General features: G+C 38.9%; 2 protein-coding genes across 4 annotated transcripts in view; one reads left to right on the forward strand and one right to left on the reverse strand.

Annotated features, from left to right (window-relative positions):
- Positions 1 to 22929, reverse strand: part of LOC132101287 (E3 ubiquitin-protein ligase TRIP12) — a 102255-nt gene that overhangs the window by 78637 nt on the left and 689 nt on the right. The window lies entirely within an intron of this gene.
- On the forward strand, positions 321 to 21035 carry zbtb38 (zinc finger and BTB domain containing 38). Of its 3 annotated transcripts, XM_059506127.1 has the most exons (3): positions 321 to 639; positions 1039 to 1186; positions 16629 to 21035. In XM_059506127.1, the coding sequence occupies exons 2-3, from the start codon at positions 1067 to 1069 to the stop codon at positions 20322 to 20324; spliced, it is 3816 nt and encodes a 1271-aa protein (XP_059362110.1). In that variant the 5' UTR covers positions 321 to 639; positions 1039 to 1066; the 3' UTR covers positions 20325 to 21035. The 3 variants fall into 3 exon arrangements, with proteins under 3 accessions (XP_059362110.1, XP_059362112.1, XP_059362111.1); XM_059506129.1 differs by lacking the exons at positions 321 to 639; positions 1039 to 1186 and adding an exon at positions 9503 to 10314; XM_059506128.1 differs by lacking the exons at positions 321 to 639; positions 1039 to 1186 and adding an exon at positions 9503 to 10310.

Consider the following 22929-nt stretch of genomic DNA (forward strand, 5'->3'; position numbering starts at 1 on the left):
TTATCCAGATTACATGAAATCAGTTACTACCAGCACTGTCAATAATATGCATTTAGAAATTAGGTACCGTTTACTTTGTGTGTCTTTGCGTGTCTTTTTGTGAATTTCCTCTTAATGCCAACTCATTTCTATATAGTAATAGTGATACTTGCCTTAGCAAACACCCACAACAGAATTAAATTATTCATCTGTGCTCCAGAGCTTGTAAGCGTTTCAAAACCGTTTGAGAAAGCCCAGCTTTCCCACTTTTCCTTTCCGTTGCTTCTCCCTCCCTTTTCAAACCCCTCCCTCCCATCTCTCTCTTTCGCTAGAGCAAGTACAGCAACAAGATGACGCAGCAGCGACAGAGGCCTGTGGAACGATTGCTGGGCTGAGAGAATAACAGAGAGGTGCTGCTTTGGCCGGCCTTGACACTCAAACACACACACATACACACACACACACACACACACACACACACACAAAAGGAAGTACTGCTGAGAGAGAGCAGCTGATCTGGCCCCGAAGGAGAAACTGTGCTGCAGAGTCTCTATCCTTCGCTGTCCTCTCTACAATGGCAGAACTAACTGATCTCACCCTGGGCCAGACTGTTTACATCTACAGCTGCTCAAATATGGAAGAGGAGGAGGAATAGATCAGGTATATATCAGCCCCGCTAACTCGAAACTCTTTTCGCTCTCTTACTCACTCTACTAACACACAGAGAGATTGTGAGCTGTTGTCCATTAATGCTGACTAAAAAGTGTTCCGCTGTGGGACTAGCGAGAAGATCGACTGGCCGTGAGCGAAATGAGTGTGTTTGTAAGCTTGTTTTAAGTATCCATCCATAGACAGTCATTTGAGTGCGTTTCTCTTGATTACGCTGCAATAAAGGCGGGCCTTCCTGTAATAATGACATAATAACATTGTAAACAGCAGAAAACTAAATGTTACCTGCACTATAACCTAGGCATTTATATAATAGTGGAACTTTTAAATGGTCACACAGCATGAAATATTTTAAAATAGTCAAAAAATCATGCATACTACAAATTGCAGGACTGGATCACGTACTGAGTTCTTCTGCATGATGGCCACCAGGGGGCACATCAATGTAGTTCCTCGCACAGATGAACATTTAATCGCCCCGACAGGGACCAGAGGAAAGACGATCTCGATTATGAGGAGCGGTATGAACAAACATCAGGTTGGTAAAGGGATTTTAATCTTAAAGAGCTCTTAGTCACTTGATAGCAGGAAATGTAAACCTGTAGCCTGCCTTTATGTTTTTGCTCCAGCAAGATGACAATATTATTGTGATATATATGTAGGTTGATATTCATGTTTGATTTTAATTTTTTTGTCTTTCGTGTATTCACAATTGAGCTGATAGCTCACTGTTAGAATTTGGTTTCATGATCGACAAAGTTTCCATCTATAATTCACTAGGAAACACAGCGGCCCACATATTGACCTAGGCCTCATCTTGATCGTCAGAGCAATTTATCATAGCGTTCAGTTTGTTTTCTTTCACTTTTATAAGTTCTACTTAAGGCCATGTTGGCCTTGAGTGGAAGATTCATGCTATGAGCTCATCTGTACCGTGGTTTACTGTAGGCCTCACTTTGACAGGCCTCTGATGTGTTAGCTTCTTTGATGCTTTCAGGGCCACAGCCCACACATATTATTGAGTGACAAAGAACAAAAGTACTTCAGCCATGCAGCACTTGTCCGCTAACAGTTTAGTGCATACTTGATATGACTGTGCTGTGGCTGGTATAGCGGAAGTCCTTGCACCCCGAGGTTATTTAAAAGCAGTATGTTGCACTGCAGAAAAATTCACTGCCACAATTTTTTCAGTGGGAAATCGCTTGCTACAACATAATAGTCTTCAACTTTCGTCTATATTAGGAGTTCAGGCAATACTAGCAGGAAGTGCCGTGAACTGAAATAGAAATGTTATCTATAATCTACTCAGCCTCTCGTGTAAATATTCTTAGAATATACTAGAAAAGATGTGCTGTCTCCATGGAAGAAATACTGCCAGCTTTGCTAAAGAAAACACTTATAACTTCCTTTAATTGGTGAGTTTATATAATACACATATACCTTTTTAAAATGTATACACACAACAATAAATAAGATCACAAAAACAAAGATATAACACAAAAATAAAAACTGAATATAGCAACAGCAGTATAATATTCCTATATTTATTTTCATGCTAATATAATAGTTAATTATATATGGCTTATTCATAAAATATTAAAGACGATAAAAATAAGTCACAGGTGTTTTAACAGTATTTTTTTTATTAGTTTGTGGTTAATAGTCAGTACCCGAGCCTCTTGGGGGCCCTAAGCAGAATTTGATTTGGGGGCAGTGAATACAGTGAGGTTATGTATTAATACAAAATAAATAAATAAAAAACAATACTTAAATAACATACTTTACTCTTAAACTTCTGAATACAAACTGTCACAAAACATGAAATAAATCATTTGCAAATGTCCAAATGCAAATGTGCATTAAATGTGCAATATTTTAAATGAAACCAAAATAGACAAACATTAATATAGCCTAATAAAAAATGTTACAAAAAATTGTTAAAAACTTAAATAATGAAAGCAAACATAAGAACAGCTAGGATTCAACAATGACAATTGTACAACAATGACCTCAAAATTGTTCCCTCCTAGCTTTTCAGGAGGCAAAGTCACTGATGACATCGGGACAGCAGGATTGTATTGTTGTGCCCCCCTTCCTCAAATATGATGATGGGGGGAAAAACACCTACTATAGGGGTGAAAATAGAACTTTAATCAAATAAAAAAGTAAATGAATAAATTATATTATTTACTAATTACAATTGTAGCTCTCGACATTTACCTATGGCTATAACTTTATTATGACTTATTTATTTCATAGTCTTAAGCATTCAGAAATCATGCAAAAGGAAATTAAGCAGTTTTACTATGATAAAACCATGGTTTATTTTTGTAAGGGTTGTGATATGCACATTTTTTGTTGAAGAAATTATATAGGCTGTGTCATCTATAGTAAAAATGTAACAGCAGCAATTACATGGCATTTGGCTCCCTGTGCAGGCATTTGTAATAACATGTACATAAAATAAAACAGGAATGTGCCTGAAAGTGATAAACGGGCCTCGTTTTTACCTAAATTATTTATAATTTATTTTAATATATATTAAAAATGTATGAGGTGTGCATTGTAGCTGACACCTGAATGAACACATTACAATTGTTTTATGACTGCAAGTCTTTCTCCTCAAATGCTACTGAGCTTCAAATTTGCCTTTGAGCCCATGTGAAAAAGTAGCATAATTTACATATGATTTACAGTTTATTTTAATAAATATTAAACATTATATTCAATTGTGCATTATAGCTGACATCTAGATGAACAATTACAGTTGTTTTTATGACTTTAAGTCATTCTCCTCGAATGCGACTGACGTTAGAAAAGTGTATAGATATAGCATGTAACTTTAGAGACGGCCCCTAAATTTGAGACTCTCGAACGTCCAACGTCAAGCCAACTTTATGTCCTTTTCTTCTTTCTCTTTTCAGCACCACAGGGATACATGCTTTTTGTGACATGGCTTATCATTTATTACAGTGACGCACACTTGCGCGCCGGCGCAAATTGTCAATGCACGCGAGGTGTCTATGCGCAATGGGCTAGGTGCACAAGATGGCGCCGGTGAGCTTCAGCGACGCGAGTGTGTGCATACTTACTTCCGGTCTTGCTACGCTCCCATTGACTGTAAAGGCTGGTTCACACGGCAGGATAATTAGGCCGATTTTAGCCCCGATTCACCCCTTCCGACAATCTTAGGATGCTCCGATTATCGTAAAATAATCTGATCAGATATTCCTGCCGTGTGTGGTGTGTTAAGACTGCTCTCCTCTGCTCGGAAGGACGTCGGGACCGCTCCGATCTCAAATCGGGGATATCCAACATGTTGGATTTATTTTGCCCGATTTCTTCTCGTGTGTGGTGTCCCCCGAGGACAAACGATCACGCAGCCTGTGGACTGTGGCATGTAGCCAATCAGAAAGCGAGGTGACGAAGCGGTGAGGAAGTACCAGGAAACAAAATCAAAACAGCCGGCGGCATGGCGCACCAGAAAGTCCGTGGAAACGAATATATAAACGTTTATTTAAACGGTTATTAATCTGTGTAGTACGTAACAACATTTCTATGAGATAAAACAACAACCATATCATCCATATCATATCCATATCATGATGTAGCAAGTATAGTCCATGCTTGCGTTGTCTCCACCTCTTTGACCATCGCCTTTTCTTGTTTTTCTTATGTTTTTTTCCCGTTAAAAACAAAGCACAAACTATGGCCACTGCATCCTCTTCGTCCGCCATGATTGTTTACTCTGAAATCACGTTTGATCTCGAGGGATTTTGCGAAATTTCCCGTCTGACCTGGGAATGCTCGGGAGTCAAATCGGTTCGTGTGTGATGTGTTGATTTTGCCGTGTGGCTGCACACCACACACTGTATGGCCAAAACTGTTAGACCCGTGATTTTTTATCGCCGTGTGTGGGGTCTCTCAGGTTTGGAAAATCGGCCGACAATTTTAAAATCGTCCCGTGTGAACCAGGCCTAAGGGAAACTTACATACGAAACTTGGCTAGATGTATATAATTAATGTTTTTCAAATTTAACAGCAGATAGTGGTATATCCTCCCCTACATTTTTGCGTACCTCTGTGTGGAAATTCATCAAGATACAACACGGAGATTGCTTTATTCTTCTGTTGATTATGCGATCAGCGTCAGGTCAGGTCCACAGGGATTTCTTCTTTCAAACACAAACCACTCAAATATGCAATACTTTTAATTTTCATAGAGCTGGTTTTGTTCTGACTGTTATGTAAAATCAATGTTTCAGACTATCAAACAAGACGCAGAGATTTCTGATAAACCATGTTTTATTAACTTTATTTGTTAACAATTTATAACTAACTGTACAATTAAACGTAATATAATTATGGTAGGTTTGCATTAAATAAAAGATTGCTGTTTGCATTCATGTGTGTTTTTATCTACGTTTATTTGTTTTGTGAAAGATCTGCAGCATAAATCATTATCTGTCTATGAGCAGCCATGTATATTGTTATTCTTTTGCATTATTTTATCAGATTAAACACATATTAAAAATTAGTCATGTATTTTTTACTGTGTAAATAAAATATGTTGTGAAAATAACGATGAAACAGACTGATGTATGTGTACAATTGAGAAATGGATACTTCTGAAGATACATTGCAGCCCACATCTCACGAGTTAAATATTTCATAAAAAAAATAAATAATGCAAACATTTTCGAGAAATAAGTAATTTGTACATTTACATATTTGGTAAGATAAAAATACATTTTTGTAGCTGTGTATACACACCATGAGTTCAACTTTCATCTCGCGAACAGTAACGAACATTAGTGTATTTAATTCATTCACCAGACCCAAACATACACAAGTTTCAAATCCACTGGCTCAGTTAACATTTATAGTATAGTAATAATAGCAGTGTAGATCTTATTTGCATTTGAAGTTATATTATAAATCCAGTAAACATATAGAAAGTAATATTTGGACTTCTCCGTTTCTCTGCACTGACGTTTAGCACAACCGGAAATATCTACGCACACACTCGCAAGACCGGAAATCCAAGATGGCGGAGAGATGCAACTAGCCCATTAGCATGACTCAAACGCAGGCGGCAAAGAAGTCGACCGGAAGTTGAAGTCGGCCGCGTGCCGGCATCTTGTAGCAGAACTTCACTTGCGTTAGCATTCCCATTGACTCCCATTCATTTTGGCGTCACTTTGACAGCAAATAACTTTACATCTGAGGCGTTTAAAGACTCCGTTTGTCCATTATTTATTTCTAAAGATACACAACAATGTATAAAGGGCTCCATTACCTTCTATGTTACATTATGGCCCCGTAGAAACAGTTTTTGTAAAAATAGGCTAACGATTGCGTCATAACCACTCAACTCTCTGTCGCATTACCGTACAGACAGGAGGAGAAGCTCGCAAGCAATTAACTTAATATGGCGTACTGGCGTTACATTTTAAAATACTATACAAAATAATTAATCAGAATACTTACTCCTGCTCACTCACGCCAAAGAACTCCCCGCTCAAACTCGCCGTCTCTGCAAGATTAACGATGGCAGTTTTCACGCACAGCTACTAGAAGAGTTACATCTGTCAGACAGGTTGCTGACGTCATCAAGCTTAGTTTGAGTCTGCGCGTCAGAAACGGAAGTGCTAAAAAACGCTAAAAATGGGCTTCACTTGTCTCAATTGAGTTCCAATGGGGTCGCTGTGTCCATTTCTTTTACTGTCTATGCTCAAACGCTAGCAGACACAGCAGCAGTTGTCTGTAAATAAGAATTTTCTTGTCTTGAATTATTCATTTATTCGTTCATTATTCTTTCATTCATTCATTATATCACTTGTTTAAGTTATTTAATTGTAAAAAGAAAAAAAAAAAAAGATTGGGCAGCCGCTTAGTTCGCTTATGCCTCGGACTGGCCCTGTTAATAGTTAAAAGGTATTTCTCTAACCTTAAAGGGATAGTTCAACCAAAAATGAAAATTCTGTGATTAATTACTCACCCTCGTGTCGTTCCAAACCTGTAACACCTCTGTTCATCTTAAGGCCTTTCCACACTGAGCAAGATGCAAAAATGTATCTGGTAAATGGATTTAAAATCATCCGCTGCTCAATATACAGCATTAAATTAAGCTAAACAAGGTTTACCATACCATGACTGCATACAAAACAGATACAGTAAATATATCATCATAATCATGTCTATTTGCTTTCATATTTCATTTCACTCAAAGAGTGAATGTGCTCTGACTCATAACAGTCACGCACGTGGAAGAAAACGGTGCTCTACGGATCACATAATTCAGTGGACAATTAATATCAATGTTATTTTGTATAAAGAAACTGTGAGAATAAATCTGTTGTCAAATACCAATGATAACAAGAACTCAGCATCCACTCTCTTCTCTTATCCGGGATACTCTTCTTCTGTGTTTGTTGACACTGGTTTTCAAAACAGTGCCACCACTCTTGCCTTTTTGTGCAAAGGCAGCTGCTCCGGTCACGTGATCCTAGCTCAAATCTTATTGGATGGCCATGTTTTCACTTTGCGAAACTGAAAAGATTAGTTGGACTGGTAAAAAAAAAAAATCATTTTCAGTGCGCCAATGTTTGCCAGTGCGCCTATGTGGAAGCATCCATAGAAATCTTGTTTTATTCCAGTACGTCATCGCATCCAATGTTCGTTTCGTTTTTTGTGCTCGGTGTGGAAAGGCCTTTCGGAAAACAAATTAAGAAATACAAATTAAGCTTTCTGACTGTGCATAGACAGCAACTGAACTGACATGTTCAAGGCTAAGAAAGTCAGGACATCGTTAAAATAGTACAATGGACATCAGGGGTTCAATTGTATGGCGGCGTGGTACTCTTGTGAACATGTGACGACTGACAAGGAAGAGAAGAAATTGTTGAATGAAGTTGTTATTTTTGTTTTCTTTGTGCACAAAAAGTACATTAAATAAAAATAAGGGTTTTTACATGGGGTTCCATTCTGTTTGATCAGTACATTTCCTTAACCTTTGCCTGAAGTTTTTTTTTTTTCAGTGTTTTCATTTTAAAGTACTTGCAGTTAGTATATTTATGTAACTAGATAATATAGATTACTTTTTATATTACTTGTATATAAAATACATTTACATTTATATTTACTAGTACATAAGTATCCAGTATAACAAAAAAGATCTTTGGAATGTGGTTTGATGGATGATTTGGCTTTTTATTTTTTTGAGAACCAGGCATTGTCACATTGGAACCAGCTATTAGCCTTTTCTGTCCAATGAGCTACACAGGTCATTACCGTCACTGCTATTTTAACGCAAACAATATGACTTGTCCAGGCCTGAAAAATCACAAATTTTCTTTAATTCCCAGTGCTTTCCCGGTTTCTGACAATTGTGGGCACATTGATATCATGAAATTTAAGACATAATCAAGAAATTTGATATTTATAGATATAACTGAGAGGCTATGTGCTGGTGGATAGCTCAGTGATCAATCTAGTCTTTGGTTCTTATATCACCATCAGTGGTTCACTTATAAAACAACCTCAGACTCATTACTGAATGCAGCCTTTGTTACAGCAGCTTGTCTTCATAGCACACAGGTAATCAGCACTCAGCCCTGTTTCCAGAAATAACCGCTGGTATCTGGGCATTAGTTTGCATGCTGCACCGTGAGCTGAAGGAGACGGCCTTCTGCAAGCTTTAAAGAGACACTTCACTGACTTTAAAAGCAGGCCTGGTACATCAGATCAAGTGCTTATTGTACGGAAAACAAAATAAATATTGTCTAAATATAGTGAAATACACCCTTCTTATTGATGCTATCCACTTTTTTGTTCTCATTTAAATGTGGAAACACATTTAAAAGATATTGAGAAAAATTCAAACAAAGACAACTCTTTCAATTCTTTGCAAATCAAGTAATTTTGTGATTGTGATTCTTTGTACAGAAGATCCAATTGTATTGCTTCCATTGAAGCACAAAAGGCATTTGGGCTGTTTTCAAATCGTGCTGGAGAACAAGCTCACACATGTTATGCTGATAATGTTATATCTATTGAAAATGTTGCATTAAATAACAAAAAGAATGCAAAGAAGATTTTTCACCAGTGGTACAATTAGTAATACTATTACTATGCTAACAAAATATGCTAGAAAACAGACAAAGGCTTTATAGAAAAAGAAAAAGTGGTAAAAAAAATATCATAGGTATTCACATGATTTATGGACGGTATTTATTTGCAGTCTTCACCCTGAATAAAGACATACCCAGTTTGGGCCATGAAATATAATAACCCATGCAGATGGAATGTGAAGCAGCGCCTCCTTGTCCATTTTCTCCCGTTCCCTCCCACCCATCTCCTCCCTCTTTCGTGCTCTTTGCAGAACAGTCGCATCCCTTTGCATCAATCAGCAGCCATGTTGAAGGTGAACCTACTGTCCTCCATCACCTCTCCACTTCCTCCTGATCTCTCGTTCTCTCTTTGATGCTCTTGAATGCTCACTCTCTGTCAGCGCTAGTATCTCAGTTCAGTGTTAACCTTTCACTGAAACCTCTTTCTAGCCGTCCGCCATGTTGTCTTCCCCGCTTCTCCCTGTCCCTGTCTCAAATCAACCATTTCTGCTTGCTCATGCACTCTCTCATCCTCTCTTTCTCCTCGGCTGCTCGCCCTCCTTATGTTTGATATCAGAAATGTGCGATGGAGAAGCAGACTGTGTAGTCTCTCTCTCTCTCTCTCTCTCTCTCTCTCGTTCTTTTTTTACCTCACACCCACCCACCCGCCACTACAAAGAGGCATGCATAAGGATGTCTCTGCAGCAGTAACGGTGCATCTTAGCCATACAAGCAAATGTGCATAAACACGTACTGGACAAGAGAAAAGCATGTTTCATTAGGTGGACGAGGGGCAGACGAAGAACACGAGCATGTGTGTGCCTGTGCATTTAAATTCATAAGCTTGTTTTGGAGGAGTGAGGGGGGCTCATCTGTTATAGCACCACCTGACCGGCATTATTCTACATGATGGAAAATGTCAAAAGCTCACTCGCGCCAGGTGCCATTTTTGTATTGACACCAGTGGTTGTGTTGCTGCATCCACCTCGCACTGTATGCAAGCGCTTCTCACGTGTTTGCACACTGATCCATTTTCTCCACGCGCTCTCATTCCGGTTACCCTTTTGCAGTGGATAATGAAGTTGCAGTGCTTGCTAGCACACCGCATCTCTTTTCCGCTGCTAATAACACACAGACGGCAGCAGAGCTGCCCAACTATTTATAACCTCCACAGTGGGCGAAAAGACCCTTGTGGCCACCTAGCGAGTGTACAGAAGGACAGAGACTTTTAGCTGGGTGCAGTGGAGCAGACTGATGCCCCCTGCCACCTCTGGACTGGGTGTCTCACGCAGGGCAATGGGACTAGGGTGAACCAAAAAGAGAGAGAGTGTGTGTGTGAGAGAGAGAGCAAGCTAGATAGACTTCTAGGAGAGACTGCAATCGCAGCAGAGAGCAGCAAGTGACGAATCTTTAAAAAAAGCTGTAACACTTTCGTCTGCAAACGAAACATCTCTTTCCAGCCATCAGTGGATCGCAGGAACAAGGAAGGCGTGAGCGATGTTTTCCGCTCTCCATCCACTGAAGCGCTTTCTCTGATTAACTGAAATAAAGGTACGTTCAGCATGCTTTTCCCTCCAGTTTCAAACAGACACAGACGAGCTCATGTCAAGACTCATGTGGTTTTATCTGTAAAAATGAAAGCTAATGTTTTGTTCTTTGTCTGACTGGACATTTCATACTCGCAGGCAAATGTTTCTCTCTTTTTGTATTTAATAAGGCAGGGGATTTTTATTTTTCCACTATTTCGCTCATACGGTATGGTAAGTCATGTTGAGGGTGTGGCAGGTAGATAAAACACAGACAACAAATGCCATTTTACGCCGATATAAAATGCCATAAAACATTAAACGAAAGCTTCGACTTCAACTGAAAATAACAAATGGCACAATTAAATTTCGTGTTTTTCTTTTTTTCACGTAAAAGGGCCCTTCAACTTAAATAAGCATTGCCATCCAGCTCTATGGGATGTGATTTTGACTGCATACTAGTCTACTAAACACACACACTTGCACACCCACACAGATAGAAGTGATCCCCAGCAATTGTCCACAGCTTCTGCTAAAGGCTACCGGGGCTTTCCAACATGGCGCAGTCTGTGAGAACGGTCCGTTTTTCTCTGGACGGAAAACACACAACTGCCTGCTCGGTCGCCATTCATACAAATCCCAATAAGTGCTGCGCCACAGCATGTTGCCGTGACAACGGAGGCCTGTCAGACAGGGAGCAGGCGGATGTTTTCCCAGCGATTAAGAGAGGTCTGTCTCTCCCGTTTAGCGCAATCATACACAAACATCACAGATTGAAATAGATCTTCAGCAGCATCATACAAAAAAATCTGGCAGGCTGTTACATCCAGGGATGTTTAATGCTCAGTAAAGGTACAGGCTGAACAATAACGCTGTGTCATAAGCTTTTTGATTAGAAGAGGCAGATATATGTTAGATCTGTACTTTGCGGTTTGGTTGTTTCCTTTCTCGTTATGAGCAACACATAATGCATCAGGGTGACCACAGAACAGCCTGAGGAAATGTTCTTTTAAACCAGTTTATCTGTTCAGAAACTGAGCGCTGAGCAGACAAGGCTTTGCTTGTCAGTCATTTTAAAATTAATAATGTTCTCAAAATTAAGACTCTAAAATCTATAAACGAAAGTCTGAACAAGATCAACCTCTACTGTCTAATAGAACATTACAGGCGGCCATTTTACTTTGTTCCAAGATGCTTTTGTCGTGGTTTCAAAATGGCTGCTCTGTTGAAAGAAAACGACCTCTCAACAGAGACACGCAACCTTCACCTTATCGCCTGACTTGCATAAAATACTGAAAAAACAAAGCATCTGCACATTATGCTAAATACGTACATGAACACGGTCAATTTACTACAAATGCTCCACGATAAAGCGCAACTTTCTACAAATGATTGGTATATTCCCCTTGGACCATCCACTGGATTGATGCAAGGTTAAAGTGACCAACATCTGAGCATGCATCTAAAAAGCAATTGTGCATATTTGGCAATTAAAAAGGTTGTTCGACACTCAATTTTTTTATTTTAGGAGCCACACAAGGGGCCCTGAACTTGCCTAAAAATGGCATAACAGTGACTCACTTGAATAATAATGTAGACATTCCATGTCCATCGCAAAGAAAAAGAGCAAAACAGAAGAGAAATCAGTGCAAATGAGAGACAAAGGGGAAAACTGCATTCGCTTTGAGAATTTTGCTGCCCTCCATGTAGTATTTGTTATTCTTTGATGGTGCATTAGCCATGAGCACTGCTGCAGCTGACATACATCCATTTTGCACCTCGTGAGGTGCATTCGAACTGGAAATAGATCGTGAGAAGCAGAAATGGGTCATCTTGCTAGGATAAATATTCAAAAGCTTTTGTGTTCCTGTACCACCAAGAAGATGTAGAATCTGACCTTTGTTCATTTCCTCATGATAGATTAGTCGTCTAAAAAGTCAAACAAGTTTCATTGCACTTCGTCACTGACAGAAGACAAATCTGAAAGCACTGTAAAAAAAAAAAAAACTCTGGACAAAATAAAAGAACATAATTGAACATAAAAGAAGATTTTTTGAGAAATGACTGTTTTTTTTACCATAAAGTCAATGGACTCCAATTTCTTTTTTGCTCCATCATTATTTAATTTTCAGTAGACAAAAAAAGTCATGCACTTTGAGTGAGCAAATGAGTGGAGCATCATTTTTGAGTGCAGTATCAGGAAAAGTAATTTGTTCAGGAACATAAAGATGCTCGAAGTTGAAATAACAATAAAAAGGAATAGCAATAGAAGTCTTTAGGATCTAGACTGCCAGGAGTCTTCTCATTGCAGCAGTCAGGGCCAAGTTAAGCCTAACACAACCTTACCAGTTTAATTTATTAATATTAATTTTATCACATGGACGAGCACTGTGTGAAGGTGAAGCAACATCAGCATGAACCTTAATATTCATGAGTTAGACCAGTCAACTTTGCTCAAGCAAGAAAACCATACTAAAGAAACATTGCTAACAGAAGCACAGCAGACTCACCAATGCAAAAATGCTGAAGCTTGTGTATGATGCTTTGGATTAAAGAGTCCATCAAATGCAAAAAATAATCATGCACACAAAAATAGCCTACATCAGTTTCATTTAGTGCCACTGCTTCCACCTGTTCCCTTGGCCTACTAGTGTTGGGTTACAGCCCATGTTTGGCCATTTGTATAATGCGGCCCTGGAATTAATTATGCCTTGGTTTTGAGCAACATATTTTACTCAGTGGAAGTGCTGGTACAGGACAGCACTTTCCCAGCCATGGATTCTTGCTCACTTCCTCTAGTAGATAATGGGGTTCATAGTATGTCTTTCAGCACATCCCTTCATGTAAAGAGCAATGATGAGCAACAAGTCATCATTCCAAACATAAGTCATTACTCAGTGAACCACGCTGCAATAAAAATAAATACCAAATGGAGATAAAAATGCATAGGTCTGTGGCAAAAACTATTTGAGGCACTCTGCAGGTCCTAAATAGTCTGCTGGTAGACCAGAAGAATTGTTATTATTATTTTGCTTACGTTGTTTAAAACGCATCACCAATTGAGATCTTGCTATTATCTTGGCATATTTATAGAATATTGACCAAGTAGCATTTAATGCAAGTTGAAGAATACTTTAATATGCCATAGAAAAAAGATATAGATGGGTGGGGAAGATTCAATAAAATAGGATGTCTGCAAGTTGCTATAAAATTGTCTGTCCAATTCTTTAGCTAAACCACGGTTAACATTTTTTTAGGGTACTCAGAAAATAGCCATTTTACCTTACAGATCTGAATGAATTAGTCTCTGTGACTGCTTTGAGCTTGTACAAAAAGACAAAAAACAACAACAACAACACAGACTGTCAGATTACGGTCATATTCTTTGATTAGTCAAAAATTAGTTAGTCAATGCACTTTCTGCCTGTCAATCCTTTCATGTGTTTCTGTCTCTAATTACAGTGGTCTTAAAGTTATAGTGGTTTATTTGCAGGGCTATGTCTGGTGGACATTCCAGGACTAACATCAAGCATGTTGAAAAATTTATTTTCTAAATCACTCAACAGGATTTAGTAATTAAAATGTCGAAAACGTTTAGACACATGTTCAACCAATATAAATTCAAGACTGGTTATTTCTGGCAACAGACCCCAATCAGACAATACCTACCTCATATTTTAAAATATTTTATTCATAATGAATTCATATTCATTTTAATGTATTCCTGTGTATCGCATGTAATGGATTAAACTATTCTAATTGTGCCAGGTGAGCCATCTCCCACAGCCCAGGTGTTAGGTCCTCAAGCAGACAAAAGAAGCATTCATGTATGGAACATCACACCCTTGCTCAGTCTAGACTCTCTTTGATGACCTTGCTAGGTCATACCAGATATAGCAATGGATGAAATTGGTTGATGACAGGGTTATCTGACTAATACGTCTATTTTTAGCATGAATTTATATTTAAAGTTTTGGTGTAGTAAACACTTAGTTTGAAGGACTGCATCTATAGCCCTCTTCGGACAGGACTAATTTTCTAAACTACGTTTGAGTTTCGATTCTTACCACCTGACGTCTGCGATTTTCATGTACCAATTCGGACAGGACTAAAATCTCTGTGTTTATTACAGAGTTGGGAGGGTCTGATTTGTGCATCTGGGCGTCACAGAGATCACGCGCTCTGTATGCGTGCATTGCATTCATTCAGAATGATTGCCATTAGTATTATTACACAATAAATACTAAATGGGTAGTATAGCAAAACCATGTTAATGTGTGGTTCCTTTAGTTTAACTTGTCCTCTTTTTTTTGTGTGTGTAGTAGGCTAAACCTACCGTATGTTTAATTTTCAGAAAGGTACATATGTAATTAAAACATTATGTTACTGAGTGCATAAATGAACGTGAGTAATTTTACCCGATGCTGATATTACAATTGCCAGTATTAACAGTCTACGTGATCTTGCTCTTGATTTAATAATTTTTATTATTTTTTTATTATCATTTCTTTGCCGGTAAGCAAATATATCAAACATGTGCACGGTAAGAGCATCTACGGTAATTCAATTTGGTCAAAACACACAAGGAAACGCGTTGTGAAATTAAATATCACCGGCAATCACAGACATTCGCATTCGGACAGGATTAGTTTTCTCAGAGGATCACTGAGTTTGCTGAAAAACAGTAGGTAATTTGCTCTGGAATTATCACAGAGGTTGTGTGAGAAAAACACAGATGTGGCAGATTCGGACGGGATTAAAATCACCAAGTACGTCTGTGAAACACAGATTTCGCTAAAGACCCCCTGTAAAACTAGTCCCGTCTGAAAAGGGCTTATGCATATTGTTGCTTTTTTTTTAAAGGGGTCAGTAAGTCGATATGATTCTTTAGGGTCTTAATGAAAATTCTGTAACATAGTTTGGTTAAAATTTCTCAATGGCAGAGTAAAACAACACCAGTTTACTCGTCAAAAACAGCTATTTTCAGAGCTGTTTTCTTGCATGCTGCTTTAAATGCAAATGAGCTCTGCTCGCCCTGCCCCTCTCTTCCGAGCTGCTCTCTGAGAGATGGTAAACTTTAGCTGCATTCATCGTGGAACTTCATGAGTAGCACGTTATTATACGTTAAGAAATATAAGTATAAGTTATAGGTCACACAGACAGGCATCTGAGATTGGCTCGGTTTGAGAAAGGGTAAATTATTTAATGAGATTAAAAAATAAAAACAACACTGGGTGAATCTTAATCATTATACGGTGCTTGTGTACACACACTGCCAACACACATTTAAGTTCAAACAGCTTGTAAAAGTGCATGTTGTATCCGATGACTCATTTAAGTGCTTTTCTTTGTTTTTCTATGCAGTTGTTTCTTTGTTATATGCTCTACTTTGTGCATGTATCTGTGTGTGCTTACCTTGTACAAAGTATGCTTCTGTAATCTTGAGAGCAAAAATAAATAAGTGAGAGCTTTTAAGGGAGCTCAGATCAAGGTATTAAGATGAGGAGATGACATGAGGGTAGTATGAAGACTGTCATGTTGGTATGCAAACATCCTCAGTAATAAATCTCTAGTGGCTTCATCTTTACCTCATTTCCTTGCATCACAACAACATGAAATGTAAGATGAAATATGCATCTGTCTTTGCACTATGCACCTTAACAATATCAATATTTGTGTATAATAATTGTATATATTAGAGTTTGGTTGTTGTCGATGTTATGAGCTAACCACATCTGCAAAACACTGGATATTATACTAACTACACTGGCTTCATTTATTTACTGCTTTATAGACATGCCATGATTGTGAAACAAGTGGCTTAAGAGTTGAGTCATGCTGCCATCTAGTGGTTTGATATGATTAGATTAGTCCTCTAATAATTGAACTTTTCTTTTCATTCTGTGGTTTAAAATGTCTGCTTACTATTTCACTGTCTTTTTATTAATAGTTAAATGTCATGTTGTGGTTTTGTTGTGATTTGTTTAACATGGTTACATTTTTTCCCCTAAATAATTTACCTACCCTAAAGTTGTTCTAAACCTTTATGGTAACCCTTTATTTTAAGGTCTCTTTGTTGCACAGGTTACATGTACTACCTATTATAATAACAATTAATTATGGATAATTACATGCATATAACCATAAACCAAACCATAATCCTAAACCTAACCTTATAGTTAATTAATATTACTCAGTACTGAAAGGTATAATTTCACTGTAACTATGACACCTTAAAGTAAAGTGTAACCCCTTTCATTCTTCTGTGGAACACAATGAAGATTCTTCTTTTGAGCTCTGCACAAATATAAAATGTCATTTTTCCTGTGTTTATCCTCTGCAGATGACTGTGGTCAACCCCAGCACTCTTGGTCTGGTGGACAGTTCTCACCCCCAAGCTGTCCTCAGTCATCTTAGTGAACAACGTTCACAAGGCCTGTTCTGTGACGTAATAATCGTTGTAGAGGATGTAAAATTCCGGGCTCACCGCAACATACTGGCTGCCACAAGTGGATATTTTCATAATGCATTCAAAACGCCCGAGGTCTACACATCCAGCCAGGTGCTGGAGCTAACAGACCTGAAATCTGAGGTCTTTGCTAGCATCCTGAACTTCATCTACAATGCCAGAGTGGAGTCCAGTAGTACAGAGGACAGCAGGTCTTTGGTGGCAGCTGGAAAGCGTTTAGGAATTCCCTTTCTGGAGAAATTGCTAGACTCTGAAAGGCAGAGTTCTGGTCTCTTGCAAGGCCAAGCCTCTGCAAGCTGCGGAAGATCAAACAGTCAGTCAAAGTTGGCAGACACATGCACACTGAAAAAAGAAACCCTTAAGCCTGAGGAGTTAGATTGCTCTAAAGGACCAAGGATCACCAATGCTTTCTCTATTACTGAGGTTGAGGCAGTAAACAACCCATTTACTACATTGGATCACCGTAACAAAGTTACTGAGGGACTTAAGGAAGGGCATCTTCCTTGTAGCTCCCAAGATACAAGCATATCACCCACAGAGAGTGAGCCTGCCAATGCCCTAACTGAGCACTCATATGCAGTGAGCCAGGGTCAAGAATCTAAAGAGGTTAATCAGGAGAATGATAACAGAACCACCATGCCTGTGGTGCCTCCAGCTCAGACTTTGGTTACCCATAGACTTGGACCTATAAAGAAGCGTCGTATACATGGTAACGGAATTCCGCCTCTCTCAAGTGAGCCAGTTGCAACTGTGCCCACTCTTACAGGCACATCTGCAGTGGAAAAGTCTACTGTTGCTCCATTATCTTCCTCCCAGCTGTCCTCAGATGCAGCACCAGAGATACATTCCAGCCTCGATCTGTTGCCACCACTTGACATTACACCCTCTCAGGATGCAGAGCCACCCTGTCTCAGTCCTCAGAATATACCCAATGTCTCCACCTTCAGCTGCCAGCAATGCCCTGAGACCTTTAGCGACTCAGCGCTTCTCACCATTCACATGCAAATACACAAGAGATTTGTCAGTCATTTGTTTTGCAAGTACTGCCATAAAAAGTTCATGCATCTGAAAAGATTGCGCAATCACGAGCAGGTCTGTGTAAAATCTCTAAAAGGCCCATCTGAGTTAGAGACAAATAATAAAGATTGTTTGAGAGTCCCAGTCTCTAACGTTGCATCTAATGCAAATACCACACAACACTCTTTACCTCCAGCAGATCTCCATATCCCTTTAAATTTAGAACCCACATTGATTAGTCCCCTTGAGATGTCTCAGGATCAAGTTAATGGGACCTTAAAAACAAATAGCACTTCAAGGACTTATAAATGTTCTGTATGCAAACGGGCCTATGTGACACTTTCCAGCCTAAAAAGACATGAGAATGTACACTCATGGCATAGAGCCTATCCTTGCCATTACTGCAACAAAGTTTTTGCTTTGGCAGAATACCGCACCAAGCATGAGATCTGGCATACAGGGGAACGCCGATACCAGTGCATTTTCTGCTTGGAGACCTTCTTGACTTATTACATCCTCAAGAATCATCAGAAGACCTTTCATGGCATTGATCCACAGCTGGCTGTCAATAAAAAATCAGCAAATGGTGGATTCAAGAGTAGTGTCTACCCCGTAAAGCTTTACAGGCTTCTCCCAATGACGTTTAGAAAGAAACGTTACAAGTCATACAGTCAGACATACTCTGAAGGGATCGAGAGCAATGATGAGTCCTACAGTGCACCTCTGGGCAGCTGTTCTCCTGACACTCTTTTTGACAGCACAGTACCGACAACTAATTCTGATGTTGTTAGTGGTCAGTCCTTATTTTCAATGCCAGTGACATTCATGGCCACTCCGAAAATGATGGCATCAGAAACTCCTCGCATCAGCTTTGACAAACCGTGTGACCAAAACATAGGATTTCCTGTGTCATCTGAGACAGACCAACCCCTGAAACAACTCTCTACCAATTTCAGGAAAAAGTCTGGATTTGATGGAAAAGGGTCACCACTCTTCAGCTACAGATTTAAAGATTCTTTAAAAGCAATACAGAAAAACACAGGGTCCTCTCTGATTACGCATGGAAGTGACAGAGACTCTCCAACAGAGAAAAACACAGAAAACAGCACAGACATTCTTCCATTCCTCAACATACCATCCGTATGCTCCTTCGAAGGGTTGAGCAAGTTGAGTGAACTGTCAGCAGCAGCACAAACCATTGAGGACATGGCTAATCAGCTGCTGCACGCGAGACCTGGAAGCATAACAGCAGATCAACAGCCTAGTGGAAAGACAGAAACGTACATTGCTAAGCCTGCATGTCCAGGTCCATCAATTGACAACCAAGTCCTTCCCCTCTGCCAAATAACAGTGAAAATTGGCAACGAGGCAATTGTTCGACGAAAAATAAAAGGCTCAAAGCTATTTCCAAAGAAGAGGAAAAGGAAAAGTTGGAGACAAGAGGGCATGGGTCAAAGAAGCCCTGCAGAGGAGAGTATTGAAAGTCCAAGTTTGAGGGTGAGGGCCGAACTCACAACCTCAGTTACAAAAAATGAAACATATGAAGACCCAAATGATCCTGAAACTGACAAACTATGGCGTCCCTATTATACATATAAACCTAAAAAGAAGAGTAAGAAACTGAAAAGAAAACGAACAAGGATGAAGCATTTAAGAGGCTACACTAGGCCCTTGTCGCCCGAAGCCAATAAAAACTTCAGAGAAACACCGTTCTGTCCAGATGAGAGGATCTCAGCAGACAGCTATGGGGTCAGGAGGGAGCAAAGGCATAGCAGCCAAAAAGAAGCTTTCCCCTGCCACAGCTGTGAGAGTTCTTTCTCTAGCCAGACCTCCCTCAGCATGCACATCATCAGCTGCCATCAGCCACACTGCAGAATATGTGGTAAACAGTGTCCCCCTGAAGACACATCCAGCACAGCTGGGCCCACTGGAGAGGATAGTGGTGACTTTATCTGCAAGAGCTGCACTGAGGATGGCTCCTGCTTCAGCTCAGACGTGACGTCTCCTAGCCTGAGCATGGAAAAGCGTTACAGATGTTCTTACTGTCCACAGCGATTCCTTTACCTTGCCACCAAGAAAAGTCATGAGAAAAAACATCTAGAAAAGAAAGGTGAAGGACACAATTGCAGGTATTGCTCAAAGGTGTGTAAATCAGCAGTGCTGTTGAGTGTACACGAGAGCAAGCACTTCAAGGCAGAAGATGTAGAAGATTCAAACATGACACGTGAAATAACCAGTTCACTTTCTACAGGTAAAGAGCGCAAAGGACAGATCAAACCTGAGCCTTGGGAAAGCATGTATACCAACTCAGAGATAAAGCCAAAGATTGGGAAACCTATGGAATTAGAAACTGAGGGGAATTATCCTACAATCGATAGTGTCTTCAAGAAAACATCTCTGTCATTTCCTTATGCAGCAGATAGGTATTTTAGTCCCCTTTCCCAAGAAATAAAGAGGAAGACATCCAAGAAAAAAAGCATTTTGGAACGTTCTAAAGGATCTGGATTTGAGGGGCACAGACAGAACTCTGTGATATGGGAACAACAGGATTAACCACCCAACACAGGTACAACCAAGTAAAGTGCTGACTCTGTCCAATCTGTCAGCCAAGAATGCCTCTAACCAAAGGAACTTCCCAACAGCCTACAGTTGCTCGAGTCAGAACAGCATTCTGCAAAGAGGAACCTTGTTTTCAAGCCCACGACAGGAAGGAAATGCATCTCCTGCTGATGTCACATAGAATAATGACATAAGTGACAGGGCAGGCCGTACAACGTTAGAAAAATGGAGAAAAAACGCACATGAAAGTATGAGGAGGTTGGCGTAGTGACTTTGCATTTAAGAGAACTTGTGACATGTAAATATAGAGTATTTTTGGTCGTTGAGATGAAATACTATTGGTAGTTTTCCATGTTTTTCTATGAGAAAAAAGTGGTTTTATTTTTATACGCTTTTATTTGTCTAAGTCAAGTGGATCTTCCCTATTCCATTGCTCATTGTGTTGTACTCTATGCATCAAGTAAACTGAAGGACTAGCAGCACCTTACAGTATAGATAACCACGAGTGATTGTACTTTTATTGTAACATAACACCATTACCACCATCTGTTTGTTGCACAAAAATGCATTAATAATTCTGCTGATTATACTGATAAATGCTAAAAATGATTTTCCAGAATATACCAAATGTTTTAGCTTTCATTTATAAAATTACATAATTTTGTGAAATACAACAAATCGTGAAATAAAAAAATACAATAACAAAAATAACTCATAACACAAGTCATGTTATTAGGTCTATTACAATATTTTGTTAAAATTGTAGTAATATGTGACCCTGGACCACAAAACCAGTCTTAAGTCTCTAGGGTATACTTGTAGCAATAGCCAAAAATACACTGTCTGGGTCAAAATTATCGATTTTTCTTTTATGCCAAACATCATTAGGACATTAAGAAAATGCCATGTTCCATGAAGATATTTTGTCAGTTCTCTACTTTAAAATGTAATTTTTGATTGGTAATATGCATTGCTATGAACTTCAAGTGTACAACTTTAAAGGCAATTTTCTCCATACTTAGATTTTTTTTGCACCCTCGGATTGCAGATATTTAAATAGTTGTCGGCCAAATCTCGGCCAAATCATACATTAATGGAAAGCAAATTTATTCATGTTTCAGATGATGTATAAATCTCAATTTCGAAATATTGACACTTTCTGTATAACTGATTTTCTGGTCCATTACATATAGTAAAATGTAATAATGTGAGCCACCGTCATGGAATTATTAAAAATGTAAATATTAAATTTAACACAAATGAAATCAAGTCCATGCAATAGGACGTATTCACAGACTATATTTAAAATGGCACGTTTACATATTACAAGGTGTTTTTTAAGTGTGACGCAGTTGCCTTGTTTTCATTTGTGGCACACTGAAAACTGCTTCTACAAATTGACTGAGGTTTATTGCAATGTTGACTGGGTTTCCTTAATATCAAATGCAAGTTTTCTAAAATTGGAACACAAGTATATTTCATCACATTCAAATTTTTAAATATTATATTATTAGAATCCATAAATACTAAATACAATAAAAAAAAAGAAACATTAGAGAGCCAGAAAGAGAATGAGTGACACAGAGCCCAGAGCTCCTCTTCCTTCTGAAATTGCAGACTCGTAAGAGGGAACTCTGTTTATTCATTCAGATTGTCTCTCTCACTATGTCTTTGGGCCTCCATGCTGACCCATCTGAGAAGCTCATTCCAGTTTCTCTGTCGGTCCTCCACACAATGCTGCATTCAGTGTCCTGTCTGGGCTCAGGTGACACCAGCGCCAGATGTTCTGAACTCTCCACCACCGTCAACTCCATGCTGGTAGCAGGTTTGTGCCCAAAACAGAAAGCCTATCAGTATATCTGTTAAGGTTTTCATTCATTCCAAGCCATCAGGGAATGTCTGGAACTTCATTCATCTGTACCTGAACTTTGTTTGACTTTTTTTTTTAAACTTCACCAGACAGCCTATCAGCTACTTATCTGTTTTGCATGCTTAATGCACCAGAAGATATCTGCCAGTCTACTCATAAATTAGGCTAGTGAACATTCAAATTTAGATTGTAATACAAAGACTCTATATATATATATATATATATATATATATATATATATATATATATATATGTGGTAGAGCATTGCGTTAGCAGCACAAAAGGATGTGGGTTCAATTCCCAGGGAACACGTTAGGTTAAAAAATGTATAGCCTGAATGCACTGTAAGTTGCCTTGGATAAAAGTGTCTGCTAAATGCATTAATGTACATTATACATATATATATATATATATATATATATATATATATATATATATATATATATAAATCTTAAAATGCCTTTAAGGACAGAAAAGGTTTACATAATTTAAAAACAAACCACTAGCTAACAGCTTTGTGCTAATTTCCAAACTATCCACAAAGACTGTTTCACAAGCTGGCGAGTTTGACAAGGCTAAAATGCTTTTTAGGCAGTCAGCTCACTAGGCTTTTAAAACACAAGTCACTGGGTTTCTTCCTAGGGGCCCCGTTCATCTGCCCTTTCGCTCGTCCTCCACCAGGGTTTCCGTTTGTTTTGACTATATGTTGCCTTTGCGAGTTGATTCACA

This window comes from Carassius carassius, chromosome 23 (genome assembly GCF_963082965.1).
Source record: "Carassius carassius chromosome 23, fCarCar2.1, whole genome shotgun sequence".
Classification (NCBI taxonomy): Eukaryota; Metazoa; Chordata; class Actinopteri; order Cypriniformes; family Cyprinidae; genus Carassius; species Carassius carassius.